The 26,671-nt window shown below is 43.5% G+C and overlaps 1 protein-coding gene across 1 annotated transcript in view; it reads left to right on the top strand.

Moving 5' to 3' along the window:
- The first annotated feature begins 3,263 nt into the window (after nucleotides 1–3,263).
- The window catches only part of olfml2a (olfactomedin-like 2A), a 67,269-nt gene continuing 43,861 nt past the window's right edge, over nucleotides 3,264–26,671 (top strand). Inside the window, exon 1 of the mRNA XM_060931183.1 lies at nucleotides 3,264–3,501. Within this exon, the coding sequence (XP_060787166.1) occupies nucleotides 3,436–3,501 (66 nt within the window). The 5' untranslated portion in view covers nucleotides 3,264–3,435. The remainder of the gene's footprint in view (nucleotides 3,502–26,671) is intronic.

Raw genomic sequence — 26,671 nt, 5'->3', positions numbered from 1 at the left:
CTTTGAAAAGCCCTGAGTTAGTTAGTTAGTTAGTTAGTTAGTTAGTTAGTTGGCTGCAACAAATGCATTCCTCATGTTATCCGACAGATGGAGCTATAGGAACAGAAGAAAAATGAATAACTGGCATTTTAAATCATCTCATCTCATTATCTCTAGCCGCTTTATCCTGTTCTACAGGGTCGCAGGGTCTGACACATAGACACAGACAACCATTCACACTCACATTCACACCTACGGTCAATTTAGAGTCACCAGTTAACCTATTTTAAATCATGAAATAGTTATTTAAATACTGCATGTATTTCTGCAAGATAACCAAAATAATATAAACATAACACGTAGCTTTTTATTCATATAATTATTTAACTATAAAAATAGAAGATAAGCTATATATATATATATATATATATATATATATATATATATATATATATATATATATATATATATATATATATATATATGGTCTATTCCCCTTTGCTGTGATAATGAGCTCCATTCTGAGGTCTGTGAAGGTTTTCTACTGGATTTTGGGACGTGACTGTGGGGATTTGTGTTCATTCAGCTACAAGAGCATTAGAGAGATCAGGCACTGATATTGGGTGAGTTCCAGTTCATCCAAAAGGTGTTCAGTGGAGTTGAGTTCAGTCAGGGCTCTGTGCAGGACACTCGAGTTCTTCACTCCAAACTTCACACACCAAGTCTTCATGGATCTCACTTTGTGCTCAGGGATATCATCATGCTGGAACAGGGTTTGAGCTTCTTAGTTCCAGTGAAGGGAAACTGTAAACTACAACATACAACGACAAGAGCTTGTGATGGTCAGGGGTGCACATACTTATGGCCACATAGTGTAGGCTGGATGTCACTAAAGGATGCATAAAAGTCCATCCAGGACATACAATCGTGCTAAAATATGGAGTCAGGAAGTCATTTGAGATTCAGTTTATCTGTAGGAATGAGGCATTTTGTTAAAAGTATAAAACCAACATATAGAGAACACGAGAGATGTTTTTCCCTCTTTAATGTTGTATTTATGTCCCAAATATTTACCATGAGATTTATTCAGAAATTAATATGATTGCAGGTTTGTGGCCACAATTAAAGCCACTTCTCATTTTATATCAGTATAAATACTTTTATGTCTTTACAATATACTATCATACAGACTATTAAATCCTACTACTATAATTTCACAAGTGTGTGATGAATAAAGTTGTGCTTTCTTTCTTTCTTTCTTTCTTTCTTTCTTTCTTTCTTTCTTTCTTTCTTTCTTTCTTTCTTTCTTTCTACTACCACTATAACTACTACTATTCTACCATACTACTTCTACTATACTACTATATTATTACTATCACTCTGGTACATTACTGTACCTTTACAGGTACAACGGCTTGTCACTGGATCAGTTCCCTCTAAGGTACTTATTTGTACCCTTTATAGATTGATTGGGAACATATATGGACCTTTTTGGCCCTAAAAAGGTACACTTATGCCGCTTTTCCACTACCAACGTGGCTGAGTTGGGCTGAGCCGTGCCGTGCTGAGTTGGGCTGAGTCGAGCTGAGCGGGGCTGTTGGAGTTGCATTTCGACTACAACCGCGCTGAACCGTGCTGGCTGGAAGTGGGTGGACACATTGGGTGGAGTTAGCGAAAGTGGGTGGACGTCACGTGATGTCGTTAGGCGGAGCAAACAGTGACATCAGTGACCTTTTAAGCGGTAGTCTCACGACCAGGATAGTAAACAATAAACATGGAGGACATGGAGTCGTTAGTGTTGCTGGTCTTGGTGCTGTGGCTTGTTGTTACCGACAACGCCAACACATACTGGCAAGAGCGTATAGATGAGGCGAGGCGCATAAGGCTTCAGAAATTCTCGTAATTCATAATTATTATTCTTCCGGGTTTACGGTGTTTACAGATCCCAGCGTGCTCGCGGGGCGTGTGTGGGCATGTGAGGACACTCCTCCTCACCAATCAGTGCACAGGGGAGTGTCTGCTCACGCCCCTAGCCTCACTCGGCTCGGTTTGGCTCGCTTCAGCCCCACTCCAGAACCGTGCGAGTTTTGGGTGCTGAGTAGGGCTGAAGCGAGCTGAGTCGCGCCGCTCTGAGGTAGTCGAAACGCGAGCCGTGTCGGGCTGAAGTGAGCTGAAAAAGGGTAGTGGAAAAGGGCCAATAGTTACTTTGAGGTCCAATAATGAGCTCTTGGGGGTACATTAGTGTAGCTTGGACCTTGGGCGACAGAAATGGACTCCTACTGTACCCTTATTTCTGACAGTGTATTCTAACATACTACTACTACTACTACTACTAATAATAATAATAATAGGGCAGCACGGTGGTGTAGTGGTTAGCGCTGTCGCCTCACAGCAAGAAGGTCTGGGTTCGAGCCCTGGGGCTGGCGAGGGCCTTTCTGTGTGGAGTTTGCATGTTCTCCCCGTGTCCGCGTGGGTTTCCTCCGGGTGCTCCGGTTTCCCCCACAGTCCAAAGACATGCAGGTTAGGTTAACTGGTGACTCTAAATTGACCGTAGGTGTGAATGGTTGTCTGTGTCTATGTGTCAGCCCTGTGATGACCTGGCGACTTGTCCAGGGTGTACCCCGCCTTTCGCCCGTAGTCAGCTGGGATAGGCTCCAGCTTGCCTGCGACCCTGTAGAACAGGATAAGGCGGCTAGAGATAATGAGATGAGATGAGATAATAATAATAATAATAATAAATCAAATGAAAATGTATTGTGTAAATATTTTATTCTGTGTTCAGCCCAGACATGTTTGGTGTTTCAACACTATCAATATTTTCCTAATTAATTAATTAATTAATTATTTTGCAGTATAAATAGTCTTAATTAACGGAATTATAAATCTGTGTGTGTGATCCACAGATTGCACAGAGCTAAACTGGTAGCTATAAACATCCATGACTTGTTAACAAAATAAGCCTTATAGCTTCAGCAGGAATTAAAGCAAACAAACAAACAAAAAACACCAGACATCAAACATGTCCTGGATGCATTTATGATACATTTTTATGCATTTTATATAAATACTAATAAAAGTATAATTTAAAGAATGTTATTTATTTATTTATTTGTTGATCATCAATCATCATTAATAAAACAGAAAAGGAAAACAGATTTCTCTGGGTTTGTTGTCTTTTTGTTGTGACCACGCCCCTCCTGTGTTCTGATTGGTCGGAAGTGAAATGATTGACGTCCCCCCCCCCCCTTTGAACATCGCAACATCTGGTGTGTGTGAAGCGCGCGCGCTGAGCCATGGAGCGCTGAAGCGGCGGGTGACGGAGACTCGTGAGAGGCTGCAGGTGCTCGCGCTCACACCGCGTCCTCTAAACAACAACAACAACAGCAGACTCTGCAGCGGATCATTTCATATTTCATGCTTTTTATTTAATTTTTCTTTCTTTTTTTTTTTTTGACAATGCGGATTCTCCGGTGCGCGGTCACGGTGCTCGTCCTGAGTCAGCACATCAGCGCGCTCAGTAAGGTAAGGTGCAAGAACAGTGTGCCAGGGCCGTAAGTATTGACACCCTGTAATAGAGTACATTCGTGCAAGGAGGACCGCTATATACTGCACGCATAAATATTGGCACCCCGTGTCTTTTCTTGTTCAACGAGATCTCCGCTCCATGCACAGCATTTCAAACTCATTCACATCTTTAACTTATTCTTACAAACCATAAACAGACACTGCTTGCTGCTCGAGCTGTAGGAGGTGAAATAATAATAATAATAGGGGCGGCACGGTGGTGTAGTGGTTAGCGCTGTCGCCTCACAGCAAGAAGGTCCTGGGTTCGAGCCCCGGGGCCGGCGAGGGCCCTTCTGTGCGGAGTTTGCATGTTCTCCCCGTGTCCGCGTGGGTTTCCTCCGGGTGCTCCAGTTTCCCCCACAGTCCAAAGACATGCAGGTTAGGTTAACTGGTGACTCTAAATTGACCGTAGGTGTGAATGTGAGTGTGAATGGTTGTCTGTGTCTATGTGTCAGCCCTGTGATGACCTGGCGACTTGTCCAGGGTGTACCCCGCCTTTCCCCCGTAGTCAGCTGGGATAGGCTCCAGCTTGCCTGCGACCCTGTAGAACAGGATAAAGCGGCTAGAGAGATGAGATGAGATAATAATAATAATAAACACTTCTAAGATGTTTTTATTTTTATTTTTATTTTATTAAGCTTCCACTTCAGATACAATAAATAAACACATTTTTAAAAAATGTTGTGTGGTGGGGGTCACACAGCAGAGCTAGGCTCCAATAACAGTGTGCCCTATAATAAAAAAGGGGGGTGGGGGGGGGAGAGATAAATAGAACTATAAATACATCATCACATCACATCACAAAAAAAAAAAAATGTTTCAGGCATCACATTGATTCCAGAGGGATTTCCAGAGATCTGAGTGTGTAAATGGTTCCTTTCTCTGAAGCCTCCCTGCCTCTGTTCACTCCTGGATAAAGCAACAGCAAAGAACATGAACAGATATATTTACGTTCTTATTTATTCACTTCGCAAATACCAGGTTTGTGTAAATGTGAGGCAACTGACAGAGAGATAGAGGGACTCAAAGAGACACAAACAAGGAGATAGATAGATAGATAGATAGATAGAGAGATAGAGAGATAGATAGATAGATAGATGTACTTTATTGATCACTGAGGGGAAATTTGGGAGAAGTAATGACATGGAGAAAAGCAGAATGAGAACCTTTGGATCTTTTGAAGGGCTCCTCTCCAGGTAAAAGACAATAAAAGTACAAAAGTTGTCTAATAAAGAATGGTACAGTTTTTAGTTCAGTAATTTTTTTTTTCACAGAGTGTATGAGTGCTTTAGGATTGAGTTTTTAAAATCAAATACTGGATAAATGTAGAAGACGAGAGAGAGAGAGACAGACAGACAGTGAGAGATAGACAAAGAGAGAGACAGAGAGAGACAGTGAGTGAGACAGACAGGGAGTGAGAGAAAGAGACAGAGACAGACAGTGTGAGAGAGACAGACAGAGAGAGAAATGGAGAGAGAGACAGATAAAGAGAGAGATAGAGAGAGACAGAGAGAGAGTGAGCAACAGAGAGAGAGAGTGAGACAGACAGTGAGAGACAGACAGAGAGAGAGACAGTGAGCAACAGAGAGAGAGTGAGAGACAGTGAGAGACAGACAAAGAGACAGTGGTGAGGTATGGAGAGAGAGACAGATAAAGAGAGAGACTGAGCAATAGACAGAGAGAGAGACAGTGAGCGAGAGACAGACAGAGAGAGAGAGACAGACAGATACAAAGATAGAGAGAGACAGACAGAGAGAGACTGAGCAAGAGACAAAGAGAGACAGACAGGGAGCAAGAATCAGAGAGAGACATAGAGTGTGAGACAGACAGTGAAAGACAGACAAAGAGAGACAGACAGTGAGCGAGAGAGAAAGAGAGAGACAGTGAGTGAGACAGACAGTGAGAGAGAGACAGAGACAGGGAGTGAGAGACAGAGACAGACAGAGACAGTGAGAGAGATAGAGACAGGGAGTGAGAGAAAGATACAAAGAAAAACAGACAGTGAGCAAGAGACAGACAGAGAGAGAGAGTGAGTGTGAGAGAGAGAGACAGAGAGTGAATGAAACATACAGTGAGAGAGAGAGAGACAGAGACAGGGAGTGAGAGAAAGAGACAGAGAGACAGACAGTGTGAGAGAGACAGACAGAGAGAGACAGACAGAGTGAGCAAGAGAGACAGTGAGAGACAGAGAAGGAGAGAGAGATGGAAAGAGACAGAGAGAGACAGACAGAGAGAGACAGTGAGCAAGAGAGAGAAAGAGACAGAGAGGGACAGTAAGTGAGAGAGAGAGACAGTGAGAGACAGACAGGGAGAGAGAGAGAAAGAGATGGAGAAAGAGAGAGACAGACAGGGACAGAGAGAGGGACAGCGAGCGAGCGAGCGAGAGACAGACAGAGAGAGTGAGAGATAGATAGTGAAAGAGAGGCAGAGAGAGAGGGAGAGAGAGAGCAACCAACAGTGATGTCATTAATATTATTCTGATTGCTGTTCAGTTCCTCTTGCTGTGTTTTTCTGCTCTAACACGCTTCACCTCGTCCTGTTGATCAGGTGATGTAGAGGAGGAAAGTCCTCAAACCTCACGGCTCGCTGACTCGCCCCGACACGAGCCGAGCTCCTCTGAGATCCTCTGGGTCATTAAGTCACTCCCGCAGTGCCGTTTGAACCATGATGGCTAATTTCTTTAGTACAAGTAATTGGAGAGAATGTGGAGTGTTCAGCCTGGTTATGAAACGTTTTCACGAAGCTCATTATGGGAGGAAACGAGCGCAGGTTTGAAATCACGCTCCTAGGAGAATTGTTGGCGTTTAAAGCCTCTCTGTGGACGTGTGTAACTCAGAGAGATCAACTTTATCTCGCTGATGAAGAATGTGAGCACTGAATTATTCATGCGTAAAAGCACGTTTATTCATTTGGAATGACTTAAAAGAGAGCCAGGATCCAGTCCAAGCACAGAGAGGGAGCGTCAGGAGTTTAAGGATCATGCTGGAATTCAATCCCATAACTTCTCGAACTGGTCATCAGTGCAGAAACACCAACTTCTGAGCGACACCTGCTCTAATGAACATGTTTTAATTTAGTAAAATAACACACTTCATTAATAAATATATGGAGGAAATGTTATATTCAGTCTCTGTGTTCATAAACACATTTAATACAGCATATCGAGACAAAAAACCCCAAATAGACAGATAGACAAAAGGAGAGACAGAGAGAGAGATACAGGGACAGAGACAGACAGACAGACAGACAGACAGACAGAAAGTAAGAGACTGATAGATTGAGATCTAGATGGATATAGAGACTCAAAAAGAAATCGAGACAGATTGAAAGAGTAAAATACAGAGAGAGAGAGAGAAAGGGAGAAAGATATTAAAAGAAAGAGAAAAGTAAAGCAGGAGAAAGATAAACCACCAGAAAACAAGAGAAAAGAGAGACACAGACAGACTGATTGAGGAAAAAAGACAGAGACATATGTACAGAGAGACAGACAGAGAGAAACGTGAAAAGACAGAGGCAAAATAGAGATGGACAGATTGAGATGCTGAAAGAGAGACAAGAAGAAAGCGATAGAGAGAAAAAGAGACCGGTTGAGACAGAGATATGGAGACAAATAGAGAGATTGAGAAACAGAGACAGTGAGGATGGATGAGAGAGGCTGAGAATGAGACAGAAATAGACAGGGAGGGTGGGAGAGAGAGACAGGCTGAGAGAAAGACATGATTGTAAGGGTGGAAGAGAGACACTGATAGAGTTTAACAGAAAGAGAAATGGATTGAGAGACAGATAGAGAGACGGTGATGAGAGAGAGAGAGAGAGAGAGGTTGAAAAATGTACAGAGAGATTGTGAAGGTGGGAGAGAGGAAGAGAAGGAGAGACAGGTTGAGAGACCGATAAAACAAGAGATTGGGAGACAGGTTGAGAGAAAGACAGAATGACAGCGAATGTGAGAAAGAGAGAGATAGGGGGCTGATAGAGTGAGGCCGAGAAAGACAGACAGGTTGAGAGAAAGACAGCATGGAAGTGAGTGTGGAAAAGAGACTGAGAGAAAGAAAAAGACAGTGTTAAAGAGAGACTGATAGAGTGAGACAGAAAGACAGATTGAGAGATAGACAGAGTGACAGTGAGTGTGGGAAAGAAAGATTGACAGAATGAGAAAGAGAGACAGGTTAAGAGAAAGAAAGAGACAGAGACAAAGAGAGACTGATAGAGTGAGACAGGGATAGATAGACAGACAGGTTGAGAGACAGACAGAGAGTGCAGATGCTCTGATGATGGTTTAATTGAGGACGTGGCTGAACGAAGCTGCAGTACAGAAATGGCTTTTCTCCCACATTCCTCACAGAGAGAGTGTCTCTGGCACCCGTCTGTCTGCACGCACTGAACTGTCTCACTGCTCACATTACCACATGTCCTGATCACTCCATATCAGGCAGAGAAAGTTGAAAGTCATGTTTGGTCCTGAGTCTGAGCGCTACATGTAGTGTGGGTTTAACCAGTCGAGTCCAGACCAGCGTCTGGAAAAAAATGACCTGTTTACATCAAACACGCTAAGCACTTTAGCAGCATTAGCTGTCTATAACATGCTAACTAGCCTGAAGTGTACTTATATTAAAACTTAATTGAATGTAAAATGAAGGATTGTGCTTTAGATACTTAGTTTAGAGTTGAATTGGTGAAGATATAACTCAAATTTCTTCAGTTATCAAAATGGCTAAATACTAGCTAGCGGTCATGTCTGATTTCTGTCTTGCTAATTTCTTAATGTAGCTTGTATTTCATTGTGCTTCAAAAAGCAAAGGTCCGATCTGACGCTATAGCTGTAGAGTTTTTGTTAGCTAGCTAGCATAGTTTCCATTGATCCATGATACATCTGTAAATATTCACTAAAAACATTAAAAATGAGGTAAAATTACATTCGGTAAACTAGAATGGCTCTGGAAAAGAGACAAACATATTGAGAACGTCAACATTTACCTCAGATGTGTTGGTAAATCCGTTAGAAAAGACTCCGTAAGACTAAAATTACACTGAAAACGAGCTTAGCATTAAATTAGCCGCTAACTTCCAACCATCTAGCATCACACTCAATGAGTAACGTACTGTACTGTATGGAAGGAACTTAGACCTCTTCTTTAATCATTAATCTTCTCCTTTTCCTTTATTCCTCCTTTCTTTCTCTCTTTCTTTTATCCCCTTATCAGATGAAAAGCGATCTTTAGTCGTTAAGCACCGCAGAATGTTCACAAATAAAGTTTTATTTAAAGGGCGTGTGACAGCAAAATTATGCTCTACAATAGGTTTCTGTAATAAAACTACAAACACCATTGATCACTTTCATGATAGAACTAACCACCAACAGAACGAAACTCTTTGTGTGCAGTTGCGTCAATCTGGCCAAGCACCAAGCCGCTGTCAGTGGCCGCCATATTTGCCGTGACGTCACATGCAGAACGACTGCTCGGCCTTCAAGGCAGCTATGGCCGACGAAACAGAGCGATTTTCTGACCAGTCTTCAGAAACTGAGGCCCTTTTTGAGGTTGACACTGGACATGTCGGATTACATGAAGACGAAGCAGTGGGTGGCATTTTGCCTTATCGTTTTGAGCCGTATCTGGACGATTTGCCTGCAGAAGGCGAGATTTCCGACTCGGACACAGAATACATGTGAATAATACCTCAGACTTCATTCAATCTGTAATTTGTGACAATATAACAGGATTACTACATATAATAAATATTTTGGAGTATCTTTCATTATATTTTCGTGACCAAAGGCTCTGTATACAGTTCAGTAAAGTTGGAAAGATATTGGCAGATTCGAACTTCCTGGATCAATAACTCTTAAGCCTAGGTCACAACCGGACGTATGATTTTTTGGCCGTGCGATTTTTGGCGTTTCCCAAATCGCTGAGTTTTTTTTGTTCATGGAGAAAGACGCACGTTGACCGTAAGTTTGTCTTGCAACCTGAAAAAAACGTAAGCACCCGTAGAGTTTGTTTGACATGACAAAGAACCTCTGCGGCCAGTCTGTGGCCAGTCTACGCTCGAAAACCAGCACGTCACACACGCGCCCTCCGTGCGTTTCATGCGCGCCCTCCGTGCGTTTCTTGCGTTTTTTGCACGTAGACCGGCCGCAGGAACACGTACGGCCGGTTGTGACCGAGGCTTTAAGTGAAACGTTGTTAAAACACAAAACACGCATATTTGCAACCGTAGTAAGATAGACAACGAGCTACTACCTAACTTTCATCAAATCGAGCCATCCTCGGAGCCACACCAACAACATTAGTGTTTACGTGCAGCCGGCTGTGAGAGCAGCGTGCAACACCGAAAAGAGACATTACAAAAAATATTCAATAACTTCACTATGATGCAGTGTAGTGTCACCAAACTCACTACACACTTCATTGGTCTCCTACAGATTACACTACAACACTTGGTTTGAAAGAAAGGTATTTTTCATAATTTCTGGGAATTTTTAATAGGAATATTAATCAATAACTTCACTATGATACAAGTGTTGTAGTGTAATCTGTAGGGGATCAATGAAGTGTGTAGTGAGTTTGGTGACACTACACTGTATCATAGTGAAGTTATTGAATATTTTTTGTAATGTCTCTTTTCGGTGTTGCGCGCTGCTCTCACAGCCGGCTGCACGTAAACACTAATGTTGTTGGTGTGGCTCCGAGGATGGCTTGTTTTGATGAAAGTTAGGTTGTAGCTCGGGGCGGCACGGTGGTGTAGTGGTTAGCGCTGTCGCCTCACAGCAAGAAGGTCCGGGTTCGAGCCCCGTGGCTGGCGAGGGCCTTTCTGTGCGGAGTTTGTATGTTCTCCCCGTGTCCGCGTGGGTTTCCTCCGGGTGCTCCAGTTTCCCCCACAGTCCAAAGACATGCAGGTTAGGTTAACTGGTGACTCTAAATTGAGCGTAGGTGTGAATGTGAGTGTGAATGGTTGTCTGTGTCTATGTGTCAGCCCTGTGATGACCTGGCGACTTGTCCAGGGTGTACCCCGCCTTTCGCCCGTAGTCAGCTGGGATAGGCTCCAGCTTGCCTGCGACCCTGTAGAACAGGATAAAGCGGCTAGAGATAATGAGATGAGATGAGGTTGTAGCTCGTTGTCTATCTTACTACGGTTGAAAATATGCGTGTTTTAACAACGTTTCACTTAAGAGTTATTGATCCCGGAAGTTCGAATCTGCCAATATCTTTCCAACTTTACTGAACTCTGTATACTATAATATTATGTACATGTGAATAATACCTCAGACTTCATTCAATCTGTAATTTGTGATGATATAACAGGATTACTGCATATAATAATTTGGGAGTATCTTTCATTATATTTTCATGACCAAAGGCTCTGTGTACTGCATGTAAATAAAACCTCATACTTCATTCAATCTGGTCATGTTCACGAAATTCCTACTTTACGCTAATATCGTCGGTGATTGGAAATTTTAGATGATAGACTGATTTTATACACAAAGCTATCCTGACATCATTTCCTCCCAAGATACGGTCTGTTTTCAAATGAAAATATCATTTTGTTGTTATAAATATTGATACTTACACAAACAGTTCCCGTGTCCGGCGCACTTGTTTCGCCCACTCTTCACGTCTGATGGGATCCTTGGGAAAGGTATACAGACTATACCCAGCTTCCCTGGTGTTGGAGCAAAATCCAGCCACACAACGAGCAGGCATATTCACCAAAATAAACGACTCAGACGCAAAAATATTCACTTGCAAAGCACTGGTGAACAACGAGAAGTTGAGAAAATGTCTGTCAGCGGTTCTGCATGTGACGTCATATCCGCCTTCTTCCTCGGCCGTGGCTTGGCTCGCCATGATCGATTTATCTGCGTGGCGGGCCATTCAAAACGATGTTTGTTACTATTCTGTCGCGCGATGTGTGAAGTAAATATGTCATTTTATTCAACTCAATATGGCTGAAATTAACAAATTAACATGTTTTTTGCGGTCAGGTGCACTTTAATCCTTTTATCGCGTTTTTCAGCTCCTTGTGAAAGGTTTCAGGAAATCGAAATCTGGTTCTGTTCAATATCTCGACTTGTTTTCTCAAGATCATGTGAAACGCAAGACCTTGATCTCAGGCAAAATAAATGATGAAGCTTGAAGGGCTAGAGAACGTCAGAACAACGTTGATGCAACGTTTCTTCCTGACTGAGTAAAACAAGGGTCAGGTGATATAAATAAATGCAGAGCTAATGGTTTTGAGACAGATGTTTCTGAGCAAATACACTTTGTAGAAGTGGAAGCGTGATGAGATTGTGTGTGTGTGTGTGTGTGTGTGTGTGTGTGTGTGTGGGCACCGAGCCCAGGACTGTAATAGGAGGAGATGGAGCGACTCCACTGGGGTTAAAAACAATGTAGTTGTGCTTACACAGCTGTGGCTCTTTGGAGTGCCACTGCCTCTCCTACACCACGCACCACACCAACACACCCTGCCCTCACACACACACACACACACACACACACACTGACTCTGTGGAGGAGTCAGACTGCCCTTTAACCCTCATTCCATCTGATAGTCACGCTCTCCGTGCCCTAACTAATTGCACGATTGCTGCTTTGTGATTACAGAAAACTCCTCTGTGCAGCTTTGTAAAACCCGATCAGTCGGCTAAGATCTCAACAACAATGAAGGCCAAAGGGCTCACAAGTGTGTTTTGGCCAAGATGGAAAAAAAAAAAAAAACATCTCCAGTCTCGTCTCCTGGGCCGTGTTTCCACACAGCTGATTTATTTTTATTCATTAGTTGCCACATTTGAAGCCTGTTCAGACAGTGAGAACTATTTATTTTATTTTATTTTATTTTAATTCAGTTAAAATAATTTTATATTATTATAATAACATTTTTATTAATTTTTTTAAGAATGAGAAAATGTATCACAGTTATATACAGTCTATAATTTTTTAATATATTACTGATTATATTTAATTGTTTTTTTTTCCTTTTTTATCTGTTTGTATAAGACTGTTTTTTTTTAAATATCCCACTCCTGTGGTTTATTATTTATTATCGATTATTTATTTTCTTTACACAGCACACAAATCTGAAGGTGTTTTTTTTCTATAATATCCATCCATCCATCAGCTACACTCACCTGCCACTTTATTAGGAACACCCCTACATCCACCTGCTGTTTTCTGCAGTTCTGTAATCAGCCGATCCCTTGACAGCAGCACCTCATCTCATCTTACCTCATTATCTGTAGCCGCTTTATCCTGTTCTACAGGGTCGCAGGCGAGCTGGAGCCTATCCCAGCTGACTACGGGCGAAAGGCGGGGTACACCCTGGACAAGTCGCCAGGTCATCACATGGCCGACACATAGACACAGACAACCATTCACACTCACATTCACACCTACGCTCAATTTAGAGTCACCAGTTAACCTAACCTGCATGTCTTTGGACTGTGGGGGAAACCGGAGCACCCGGAGGAAACCCACGCAGACACGGGGAGAACATGCAAACTCCGCACAGAAAGGCCCTCGCTGGCCACGTGGCTCGAACCCGGACCTTCTTGCTGTGAGGCGACAGCGCTAACCACTACACCACCGTGCCGCCCTGACAGCAGCACGATGCATCAAATAACACGGATACAAATCAAGAGCTTCAGTTAATGTTCACAATGTTCAAACATCAGTATGGGAAAAATTGTGACCTAAAAGTGAAATGTGACTTTCTTTCACTGTGGTATGGGTGTTGGGTCGAGCCAAATGAGTATGAGGTTTGAGTGAGAAACTGCTGATCTCCTCCTGGGGTTTTCACACACAACAGTTTCTAGAGTTTACACAGACAGAATGGTGCGAAAAACAAAAAACATCGAGTGAGTGAGTGAGTGAGTGAGTGAGTGAGTGAGTGAGTGAGTGACAGTTCTGTGGGTGGAAAAAACAAACGCCTTGTTGATAAGAGAACTCAGAGGAAAATGGACAGATTCAAGGTGGTTCGAGCTTTTTGGCCAGGAAGGATATAGTAACTCATATAATCACTCTTTACAACTGTGGTGAGCAGAAAAGCATCTCAGCAACAGAAAAGCAACAGCAGAAAGAAGAACACACTGGGTTCCAGTCCTGCAGCCAAGAACAGGGATTTTAGAATCAAGAACAAGTTCCTATTAAAGAGGCTGGTGAGAGTATTGCGTTCATCTGTCAGGGTCACGTTGGCAGCTCATGAGCTGGGGTTCACCCTGGGCAGGTCGCCAATTTTTTTCTAACACGTATACTATAGTATAATCTTCTGTACCATCAGTAAGTCAGGTCACAGCTTTATATTAACACTCATTCTGGCACATCATTGTTTCTATAGTAACAGATCATTCGCAGCAACTTGTACATCAGATGCTCAATATAATCGAAGCATAATAATAAACGGATGAAGAAAACGACCTCATTAGTTCATCCCTTGTCAATCAGAGAGACATTGATGAATCATTAGCTTGTGTTTAAGAGGGTCAAGGAGTTAACTCTTTCCACCCCAGTGAGCGTGTCCATTAGTGACACAGCCTGTGTCCAGTAAGCTAAAATAGTGAAAAGTAGGGCTGTGTACCGGTACTGCGTACCGGTACTGTACCGTGAAAATCGATTCGGTACAGGTCCAAAATACCGGATCATGAAGTACCGGTACTGTACCGATATAAATTTACACCAAGTATATGCTTATTTTGTGACTGAAGATGCGTAAATCCTACCACAAAGACGAAAATTTAGCACTGGAAAAGACGTAAAATGCCGCGCTGAAACTTGAAATCAGAGCCATCTTTGATTTGAGATCCTCTCGCCACAGTCTCACGAGACATTGCGAGAGCTTGGCTGATCCAGCATTCTGATTGGTCAAAAAGACTCAAAAGCAGGTCAGCCATTTTTCCTTTGCTGGCATTGGCGGCCTTTGTTGCTTTGTGTAATTTTGCCACGTAAGTTAAAGGTCGCGGACTGCGCGTAGTCTGTAATACTCTAGTGTAGTCACTTCTCGCTGTGAGACAACTTATGACTTTTTGTCCCAAGTTAACTAAGTGTGAGACTGAGAGGGTGACTGAGAAGTGAGGTAGGAAACCTAGTTATGTTCGGTTTTCTTTGAATAAAGATACTGACAAGTTGTCAACAGTTTATTAATGTTTCTGTCATTATTGAAGTTCAGAAGAATTTGTCAAATTGTTCAGGTATGGGTACAGGTCCGGACCTGTACCTAAACCTCTGTACCGGTACCTGTACCTGTACCTGATGTTACGTTTAGGTATGCAGCCCTAGTGAAAAGAGTAACAGATTTAGAAATGATGGAGGGAAGAGTGGAGGAATGAGGGAACTTTTGTTTTTCCAGAAGAACAATGAAACAAGAAACAGTCGAAGAAGCTAAAAAGAACAGAACGTTCTTCTGTTCTTCTGTTCGTCAGGTGCTCTAGAACCATTTTTGTGTTTGTGTTTTTTCGCTGCACAAGAATCAGTTCTTGGTTCTGATGAGTTTGGAAGTGACAGCTGATTCAGGATGACTTTGTTTCATCACCGTCACAACTCATCTCATCTCATCATCTCTAGCCGCTTTATCCTTCTACAGGGTCGCAGGCAAGCTGGAGCCTATCCCAGCTGACTACGGGCGAAAGGCGGGGTACACCCTGGACAAGTCGCCAGGTCATCACAGGGCTGACACATAGACACAGACAACCATTCACACTCACATTCACACCTACGCTCAATTTAGAGTCACCAGTTAACCTAACCTGCATGTCTTTGGACTGTGGGGGAAACCGGAGCACCCGGAGGAAACCCACGCGGACACGGGGAGAACATGCAAACTCCGCACAGAAAGACCCTCGCCGGCCACGGGGCTCGAACCCGGACCTTCTTGCTGTGAGGCGACAGCGCTAACCACTACACCACCGACCGTCACAACTCAGTGATGTAATTAAAGGAGAACTGAAGGCAAATTTTTTATTATCAAAATTCTACACTAAGTAACTTTAAAAACGCACATTGATAAAACTTGCTGAATTCGTGCTGAGTTTATCTCAAGAAGAAAAGAAATATATCACAATGGAAAAATAACTTCGTTCCGCCCGAATAAGTTCCAAATCTGTGCTCAAATCAGAATTTAAGGGAGTTGTACTCAATAACGTACAATGTGACTCGGGTAGTCAATGACATGGACAGGCTTTAATTTTCAAACAAATTTTGCATACACTGTACACACACAATCTTGCCTATAAATACCCGGGGGAAATGATGGGAAAATTGTCATTATTGAAGATGCCATGCCTAAGCCAAAATCAACGTGAACAGGCCATCGGGATGTTGCGTGCCGGAAGTACACAGACAGAGGTCGCCCGGCACTTCGGTGTTCATCATTCGACCATTTCCCGTTTGAGTCAGCGTTACAGACAGACAGGGAGCACCAGGGATCGTCCACGCCCTGGTCAGCCTCGAGTCACGACGCCAGTTCAGGATCAGCACATCAGGCTAGCTCACCTCCGTGACAGATTCCTGACACCCTCAGTCACTGCTGCTGAGACCCCTGGACGACACAGACCCAGAATCTCCAGCATGACGGTCCGAACATGGACCAACTGTCACTTTGAATTTTTTTATTGTGAATTAATTCTTGAGTTTGACAATAAATGTCCTTTATCGATGTTTCAAGATGTGTGTGCATTACATACAATATCATAAATTTCAAATATATGCATGGATCTAAAGTGATATCGTGTTGAATTCCATTGTGCGTTTTTAAAGTTACTTAGTATATTTATCTCGTTTTATTAAATATCGGAATGCATTTTTGATCGCTATTTTGTCGCTGCTACAGCAAGTTATGAGTGTTTGAAATATGCTCTGTAATATATCAGTCCATATGTCAAAGCAATGGGCGTAAACGAGATTCGTTGAGACCTGTGCGAAACATCGTAGGACGGAAGTAAAACGTACAGTGGAAATCAAAGTGACCAACATCTGCCAACGTTCCCCATGTCCGAAATCGCTCACTCGTTCACTACTCCCTACTCCCTCTATAGGGAATTACTATATAGAGGACTATACAGTGAGCTCATTGGTAAAATGAAAAAACACTTTCAGACACTAGTCTGTCACGCTGGTATTTACGTCATTACTGTCGCACAATTAAAACAGTTCAGTTGGCTGGTGGGTTTCAAAATAATAAATGCATGCATGTGTTTTTGTGATAAATCCATATTATACTGAGCGCATTTCCAACATTAATCAACACAAAGTCCCTGCAGCTTTCACTTCTTTTAAATCAAGGCTGAATACTTTCTTCTTTGCTGCTGCCTTTTATTAAATCACATTTGAGACTTTTAATTTGATTTCTTTCAGCTCGACCGCAAAAAAAGACGCGCGCGCGCCGTCTTTCGAATGCTGATGTAATCAAGCCGGAAGTTTTGTTTGTTTTGATAGCAATCAGGAAAGTTTGAAAAAAGTAGGCAGTAATCGTCATTTAAACTCGTTTTTGTGCAAGATTTCGTCTGGAAAACAGTTTTCGAAATGGTGGCACTGACACCTGGCTGACACTTCACGTTTCGAAGTCTTGCACAAGTCTCGTGAAGATCGCATGGATAAGCGACGCCTGCCGTGGACCAAACGAACTAAATTCAACACGGCTAAAAACCGAACAGGCCGATAAGTATAATATTTAATTGCAATTAGTTGCCAATACGAGTCACGATATAAGGTTACTAAAACCGAAAACGTAATTGAATAACACGTTAATTAAGAAATAAAGCAAGTTTAAAAATGACTTCAGTTCTCCTTTAACAATTATTCGCCAAAGGTGAAGTGAATATCGGTGAATAATTTCCGAGACGAAGTGGAGGTTATTATTCACCAATATTCACTGAGCCTGAGGCGGATAATTGTTTTCGTATAAATACACAGGTGATTATTTAAAAAAATAAAAATGGTATTTTAAAAAAATGATTTCAAGCTTCAAAAACTTCATGCAAATGTAATAAAAAAATTACATAAATTATTTTATTTTAAAAAATAAAAATGGTATTTTAAAAAATTATTTCAAATTTCAAAGGCTTCATGCAAATGTAATAACTTTGCAGTGCAGACTTGTGTCACTTATCTACATCGAGTCACATAAAACACTTTGTTTTGAAATCCAGCCAGCCAGCCATTATCTGTAGCTGCTTATCCTGTTCTACAGGGTTGCAGGCAAGCTGGAGCCTATCCCAGCTGACTACGGGTGAAAGGCGGGGTACACCCTGGACAAGTCGCCAGGTCATCACAGGGCTGACACATAGACACAGACAACCATTCACACTCACATTCACACCTACGCTCAATTTAGAGTCACCAGTTAACCTAACCTGCATGTCTTTGGACTGTGGGGGAAACCGGAGCACCCGGAGGAAACCCACGCGGACACGGGGAGAACATGCAAACTCCACACAGAAAGGCCCTCGCCGGCCACAGGGCTCGAACCCGGACCTTCTTGCTGTGAGGCGACAGCGCTAACCGCTACACCACCGTGCCACCCCTTGTTTTGAAATCGATAAAATAAATCCTAATCCCACCTTACATTTGAATAGTTTTAGACCAAACTTCGTAGCAGCTTTAGTGCTTTTAGAAACAGTATTTTCTTTCATCATTTGTAATTCTTCCTTATTTACAGTGACGAAGCGATTGGCCGCCATTCTGCCGAGTCTCTCAAGGTGATTATCGGGAAATAGTCCAAATTTCTTGACCAATCAGAGCACATGATCTTCTATAATCACCTCTGTAGGCTTTTTTTTAAAACATCAAAACAAAACATTGTTTTCTTGTCAACTGCACTCAACTGAAATTGAGCTACGCTGCTGAAGCTGATTCTAATGTTAGCAAAACGTTCTTTGAGCATCTACACTGTCTTTTAAAGTCTTTCAATGCATACGATTCAAATTTTTACATTCTTACATTATTATAATGTTCATTTTTTTATCAGTTTGTTTCAATTAGTTTAAATATGTTGTTTTTAAACTTTCTCAATCTTGTAAGTCTTGTTTTTACAGGACCTTCTTGAAAATCACTTAGGTGAAGAACAGTGGCGGCTGGTAGTCTTTCAAACAGGGGAGGCTGGTTGGTTACGATATTTCCTGATTTTAAAAGAAAAAAGAAAAAACACATCAATTTTGCCCATACTCTTGCCTCTGATCTGGCTGATTGTTGGCAGGGTCACAAACTGTGAAATAACAGGTTCTTTTGGCCCATTAGCCTACTGTCCAATATACATGATGGTGGTGTTGGGGGGGGGGGGATATTTTAACATTTTATATTTTAAAATTGTGGCATGTTGTTTAAAAATTGATCATTATTGAAAGCAGCTCTTTGTCAGGAACCTCAGCAGTAACAGCAGAGTGTTCTGGAATAGGCACAAGCACTGACCTTGGGGAGCGAAACATAGAGCTGGGTGCCACACATTTCATTCAATGACACTTTCCCTATATTTTACTTATTTTGACTGAGAAATGTTTTATTGACAATTTTGATAACCCTTCACTTTTAATCCAGGTCTGTAGTGTGAAATGTTCTCAGCTGTGTTTTTGTTTAAAAATGTTTTCCAAATTGTAGCTGTGTTTAATTCATATCCAGAGAAATATATATTCCAATATAATATACTCAGCATAAACATTTTAAATAGATTCTATATTTTTGGTCCATCCATGACATATTACTAAAGTAGCCTATTTACTGTTGTTGATGTGGGTTACTTGCTGTTAGCCAATTTACTTTCTCGTACCAGGAGAGCTGAAAGGAACGAGTATTATTCCCTACCTTTTTCACCAAGTCAATTTGAGGCGTTGGTCTACCCTGCTCTTTAATTTTAATTTTTTCCTCAAAAGGAAGACTAGCAAATGGCTTCGCCAAAATTAAATCAGCAATGCTTGGCATCTGTGCGCAGCTTTCTTGCTAGCTGACTAGCCCCCTCAAGTTCAAGTTCAGTCACTCAAATAAACGAAATTTCTGGAACTAAGATAGCAAACTTGACAACACTATATTTACACTTTATTTACAATGAAAATATATACAAACTAAAAAAGCTGGTAGAAACCGTATGTAATGAATGAAATCGAAATGTAAGCTGATCTCTTACAATACACCACAGCACTTGCGAATCCGCATGGGACTGAACTGAGATTCACCGCTGCCTGTCTATATTTGAAACAAGCTGTCAATCAAAGAAAATATCCGGCCGCTTTCACCAATCACCAGTCTCCTCACGGAAACTGCCATGTCCCTCCCACTGTGAGGCTGGGAGTCCGTGGGCGGGCGTTTTCGCAGTATTTGTCCAATAACCGTCTTGCATTTTGAGATTGACAAGCGCATAGCTTCCAAATGCCGTTGAAGTCCACTGAGGCTGGGAGTCCGTGAGACTCTGTGGGCGGGCGTTTTCGCAGTATTTGTCCAATAACCGTCTTGCATTTTGAGAATGACAAGCGCATAGCTCCCAATCCACTGAGGCTGGGCTGCATCGCGCTGTCAAGAGGGGGAAAAACTCACGCACACATGAGGCGAACTGGGGAAAGTTATAACAGAATGATTTCGCACTGTAGTTGGGTTGAACACATATATTTCTATGATTCTGGATCTGAAATAGCAATGTTATAAGGTCGGCTATAACATAAGCCTAGCGCAATTCATCCTACACGATGTTCGTCATTTTTAGAGGAGGCTGAGCCTCCCTCGTTGTCTTAGAGCAATCGCCCGTGGTGAAGAAGCATCCTGTTAAAACATCATTAAATAAATAAAATATACACAGCGAACAGCAAGAAAAAAAAACTTCCTCGGCATATAAAATTAACGGTTTGGTACAATATGCTCTGTAACCGTGGTGACAAGGTCAGAAACTGTCCCTGATTGGTTATTCTCATCAGTTTTTTGGGTTTTTTTGGCATTATGTATTGTGAACCATTTTAGCATAATACAGTAGTATATACCAAGCAAAAAAATTATTATAACCTTACCATTAATATGTAGTATAAAGCTGTAATCATACGATATGAGGAGCTGAAACTGAAGTTAAAATAAAATCCAATGCTACCAGAATTCCTCAGGGACCGGATCAGAAACTAAACATAAACACATGTGACCTCTTTTCTTACTAGTGACCACAGTGACCACCGCATGTAACGTCCAGACCACTGAAGGACTCATATATCAGTGGAAAAAAAGGCCACCAAACCTCAGAACGCTAACATAGACACTTTTGAGTGCGTGTGGCGACTCTTTAGCGCTAAATGAGCAGGAAACGTGTCGGCTATGTGGCGAATGCAAGATAGTGGCCTACAGTTGGCTTCTGATAAACGTCCAGCGTTATTTTAGCCTGCGGATTGCTGGAGAAGTTGACGGTCACTGGATGTTTGAGAAATTTGACCGTCTGCAGCTGTTCTTTTTTTTTTTTAATCTCTGATTACGTTTACTACAAGAGCCATAAATCTGTCCACACATGTCACATGCAGCTACATAAATCCACACAAGGACACTAAATTTATTCTTTAGTTTTACTTAACTTTAAAAGAAGAGATGACACAAATAGCGTGCTAGCTGATTAGTGGTTAGCGTAGGCTACAGAAAAGCACGACACAAACCGACACACTTAGCTGAAACCGCACCGTGATGCTAACTTTTTGAAGTAAGGGAAAAACAGTATAAAAAGTATGATAATATATGATTGAATAGCTATGAATAACCTGCTAGCTTATTGGCTAATTACTGGTTAGCATAAGTAAAAAACAAACAAACCACATCAGCTAACAGAGCCTGACACAGGCACAAGGATGCTAAACATAGCTATAAAGGAGAGTAGCAAAGAAATATCTTCATAATTTGCAGTGACTTAACTTTAATATATTATCAGTAGCCACATTTCAGTATTATTTTTGCTTGCTTATGTCTAAATGTCTGCAGATAAGCAGTGATTAGCGCACGCTAAAAGATGGGGATGCTAAACAGAGCTAATGTTATGTTTTGTTTTGGGGTTTTTATTTCCTGTTTATTGTTTTATATTATAATTTATGGTTAAATCTTTTTATGAAATACCATCTCAGTCAAAACTTGACATGTTGTGTGTTGGTCAATCCAACAACTGAGTCTCAAACAAACCCTTTTTATTGTTGTACACAGAGAAGCTATCAGCTGTAGTCAATCATCATCACTAACAGGAAGTTAAGAGGCCTTGGCAAGTTAAAAGACAAATTTGGAACTTTAGGCAGTGAAGAATTACTCATCTAAGAGGGTGTACATATAATTTTGATCATGTGCTTAATTTTTCTAAATAGTAACTTGAAAGTTTTATTGATATTCTGCCTTTCATTTCAAAGCTACAAGTTACCAAGGTTGCTAACTGTGCAACAAAAAAGAAAACAAAAATGATACCAATAGTAATTAAACTGTCTAATACACTTCCTGCTGACTGTGTATTTTCTTCATGGAATAATTTACAATTTCTTCAGAAAGTATATATATATATATATATATATATATATATATATATGGGCGGCACGGTGGTGTAGTGGTTAGCGCTGTCGCTTCACAGCAAGAAGGTCCGGGTTCAAGCCCCGTGGCCGGCGAGGGCCTTTCTGTGTGGAGTTTGCATGTTCTCCCCGTGTCCGCGTGGGTTTCCTCTGGGTGCTCCGGTTTCCCCCACAGTCCAAAGACATGCAGGTTAGGTTAACTGGTGACTCTAAATTGACCGTAGGTGTGAGTGTGAATGGTTGTCTGTGTCTATGTGTCAGCCCTGTGATGACCTGGCGACTTGTCCAGGGTGTACCCCGCCTTTCGCCCGTAGTCAGCTGGGATAGGCTCCAGCTTGCCTGCGACCCTGTAGAAGGATAAAGCGGCTACAGATAATGAGATGAGATGAGATAATGAATCTAAATTGTATCGCTCTATTGTATCGCACCATTCCACTGGTTCTTGGCAATGAGGTCACATGTTACAACTATAACAAATCATGCCAGTATTTATTTGTACAAACCAAACACTCTGGCGTTCACGAAGAATGAATACTCCGAAGAAAAAAAAAAGATTCACTAGAACAACAAGTTCAATCAAGTTGACTTGGTCGTTAGATCATAAGCATCAAAGCATCGAAGCGAGGTGAGAAACAGCGTTCTGTGAAGTACTGTACGACGCAAAAGTCTTCGGCACCCTATTTTTTTTTCATACAAACTTTGTTATAAATTTCTATTTTATGACTTCTACATTATTGAGCCAAAACATTACAAAAACATTTTAGAGTTCCAAATGTTCATTTTTTCCAGCACAAAATTAAATGATAGAGAAAAAAAAGGTTGTATCTGAGCAGCATATTCCATAAGAGAGCACTTTTCACTTTTTAAAAGAAGAAAACATAATGAAGGCGACTGGGTTTTGGGGCGAAATGAAGAAGTGAGTGTGACAGTCAAAGTGTCCAGAAGAACCGTGGCTGGTTCTGTAAGATGCTCAATAAAACCTACAGCTCACTTCCGCATAAAACTGCACTCACTGGACCTGAGACTACTATTATTTTTTTAAAAGCAAAGGAAATTTCGTCTCACACAAAATATCAACTTTGTTATATTATTAAGGTTCTGGGTTCGAGCCCAGTAGCCACCAGAGGCCTTTCTGTGCGGAGTTTGCATGTTCTCCCCGTGTCTGTGTGGGTTTCCTCCGGGTGCTCTGGTTTCCCCCACAGTCCAAAGTGTTAGGGTTTTGCTGGGATTCGAACCTGGTTCGTTGGTGTGATAATCCAGCAAACCCCCACTAGGCCACCAGGGGGATGACTCAAATGCAGAGGCGTGAGGCGGAAGTAGAAAAAGAATCAAAAGGTTTATTTAAACTATATACACTATATACAGGGCAAAACAAAAGACAACAAAAAAACCAAAGAGTATAATCCAAAAGAAAAGCAAAGTGCAAAAATACAAAAGCTAGGAAGATCAAAAAACACAGTACAAAGGAAACTGGAGATAAACATAACAGCACAAAGACTCCGTGACAAGAGGACTGAACTCAGGGGTATAAATAGACAAACTAATTAAGGACACAGGTGAAGATAATTAGGCAATTAACACAAACACAAAACACAGGAACAGTGGCGGCCTCTAGAGGCCAAAATAAACACGACATGAAAAGGAAATAACAGCGGCCTCTAGAGGCCAAAACAGTCCTAGTCCTAACAGGACCCCCCCCTCTAGGAGCGTCTCCTGACGTTCCCAGGGCGATCCGGATGGGCCGAATGGAAGTCCCGACATAGTTCTTTATCAAGGACATCCCGAGCAGGAACCCAGCAGCGCTCCTCAGGACCATAGCCCTCCCAGTCCACCAGATATTGCAACCCGCCGCGGACCCGGCGGGAGTCAAGCAGGCGATTCACAGTGAACACAGTCTGCCCCTGGAAGATGCGGGGGGGTGGGGGGTTCCTAGGGGCAGGGGCATACGTAGATGTCAGTACGGGCCGTAACAGGGAAACATGGAAAGTGGGGTTGATCCTCAGAGTCCGGGGCAACTGGAGCCGGTAGGAGACAGGGTTCACCCTGCGCACCACCTTGAAGGGGCCAATGTAGCGAGGAGCAAGCTTGCGGTTCTCCACCCGCAGTGGAAGGTCCTTAGTGGACAGCCAAACACGCTGCCCAGGGCGGAAAGCGTGTGCAGGTCTTCTATGGCGGTTGGCCTGAGTCTGGTTGGTTCTGGAGGTCTGTATGAGGGTCTTCCTGACCTTGCTCCAGGTCTTGCGACACCGTCTCACATATTGGTTGACCGAGGGCACCCCCGCGTCCTCCTCCTGGTCCGGGAACAGAGGTGGCTGGAACCCGAATTGGCACTGGAATGGCGACAGCTTGGTGGCCGATGACTGCAGGGTGTTGTGGGCGTACTCCGCCCATGGCAGCCAGGTGCTCCACGATGTCGGGTTATCCATAGCCAGGCCTCGCAGGGTGGTTTCCAGGTCCTGGTTGAGCCTCTCCGTCTGACCATTGGACTGTGGGTGAAACCCAGAGGAGAGGCTGGCAGTGGCTCCGATGACCTTGCAGAACCCGTGCCACACTCGGGAGGAGAACTGGGGCCCTCGGTCTGAGACGATGTCCTGTGGAAGACCAAAGACTCGGAAGACATGATTAAACAAAAGTTTCGCAGTTTCAAGAGCAGAGGGGAGTTTGCACAGTGGTATGAAGCGGCAGGCCTTGGAGAATCTGTCAACTAAGACCAAAATGACCGTGTTACCTTGTGACTCAGGGAGACCCGTGATAAAGTCGACTGCCACGTGGGACCAGGGACGCCGGGGAATGGTCAGAGGATGCAGGAGACCCTGGGGACGCTGTCGTGGGTTCTTGGTTCTGGTGCAAACCTCACAGGACAGGACAAATGACCTTACTTCCTTCTCCATGTTAGGCCACCAGAAGCGTCTTTTCAGGAAGTCCAGGGTCCTCCGAGCTCCCGGGTGGGCGGTGAGAGGGGAAGAGTGACCCCACTGGAGAACCTTGGCCCGGGCTTGATGTGGGACGTACAAGAGGCCTGGTGGCCCCGTCCCAGGACCGGGGTCCTGGCGTTGGGCTCGTCGGACAGCCTCCTCAATACCCCAGCGGACAGGGGCCACAATCCGGGACACAGGGATAATAGGCCCGACTTCATTCTCCCTGTTAGTGGCAGAGAACAGTCTGGACAGTGCGTCAGGTTTGGTGTTCTTGGAGCCGGGGCGGTATGAGAGGGTGAAGTCAAACCGACTGAAAAACAGGGCCCACCTAGCCTGTCGAGGGTTCAGTCTCTTGGCTTGCTGGAGGTACTCCAGGTTCTTGTGGTCAGTCCAAACCAGGAATGGATGTTGTGCTCCCTCCAGCCAGTGCCTCCACTCCTCAAGGGCCAGTTTGACCGCTAGCAGTTCTCGATCCCCCACATCGTACCGGGACTCAGCAGGACTCAGGCGGTGGGAGAAGTAAGCGCAGGGGTGCAGCTTTCCTTCCGAACGTTGAGAGAGCACCGCGCCGACACCACTGTCCGAGGCGTCCACCTCCACGATGAATGGTTGGGAGGTGTCCGGGAGAACCAGAATGGGTGCCGTGCAGAAGCGGTCCTTGAGGTCTTTGAACGCCTTTTCTGCCTGAGGAGACCAGCCATAAGATCCACCTGTCCCTTTGGTGAGGTCAGACATGGGTGCTGCCACAGAACTGAAGTTCCTGATGAACTTGCGGTAGAAGTTAGCGAATCCTAAGAACCGCTGAACCTCCTTAACGGACTTGGGAGTAGGCCAATCCCGGACGGCCAGGGTCTTGGCAGGGTCCATTTGGAGTTGGCCTGTCCGTACAATAAATCCCAGAAAGGAGACCTCGGGAACATGAAATTCGCATTTCTGGGCCTTGGCGAACAGATTGTTCTGTAGCAGCCTCTGGAGAACCTGGCGGACATGGTGGCGGTGCTCCTGCACGGTCTTGGAAAAGATAAGGATGTCGTCGAGGTAGACAAAAACGTATAGGTTAATCATGTCCCTTAAGACGTCGTTGATTAGGGCCTGAAAAACAGCTGGTGCGTTGGTGAGTCCGAAGGGCATCACCTGGTATTCGTAGTGCCCAGACGGGGTGTTAAAGGCAGTCTTCCACTCGTCTCCCTGTCGGATACGGATGAGGTGGTATGCGTTCCGTAGGTCCAACTTGGTGAAGACGGTGGCGCCTTGGAGCAGGTCGAAAGCTGTGGACATCAGCGGAAGGGGATATCGGTTGCGCACAGTGATCTTATTCAGGCCCCTGTAATCAATACATGGTCGGAGCCCCCCATCCTTCTTGCCGACAAAGAAGAAGCCGGCTCCAGCAGGTGAAGTGGAGGGTCGAATAAACCCAGAGACCAGGGCATCTTTGAGGTATTCCTCCATGGCCTTGCGTTCTGGCTGAGAGAGTGAAAACAGTTTGCCACGAGGAGGGGTAGTCCCAGGGAGCAAGTCGATGGCACAGTCGTAGGCCCGGTGCGGAGGAAGAACGGCGGCCCTGCTCTTGCTGAATACCTCCTTGAGATCCCAGTACTCTGTGGGAACTTGAGATAACTCGGTGAGATCAGGGGGCTCGGCAGGAGACACAGGAGAGCTAGAGAGCAGACAAGAGGCATGGCATGCAGGGCCCCATTCCACAACCTGGCTTGTTACCCAGTCTATG

This window comes from Neoarius graeffei, chromosome 10 (assembly GCF_027579695.1).
Source record: "Neoarius graeffei isolate fNeoGra1 chromosome 10, fNeoGra1.pri, whole genome shotgun sequence".
In the NCBI taxonomy this organism is placed as follows: Eukaryota; Metazoa; Chordata; class Actinopteri; order Siluriformes; family Ariidae; genus Neoarius; species Neoarius graeffei.
The sequence above is the reverse complement of the archived record's forward strand: the minus strand, read 5'-3'. Positions and strand labels throughout refer to the sequence as shown.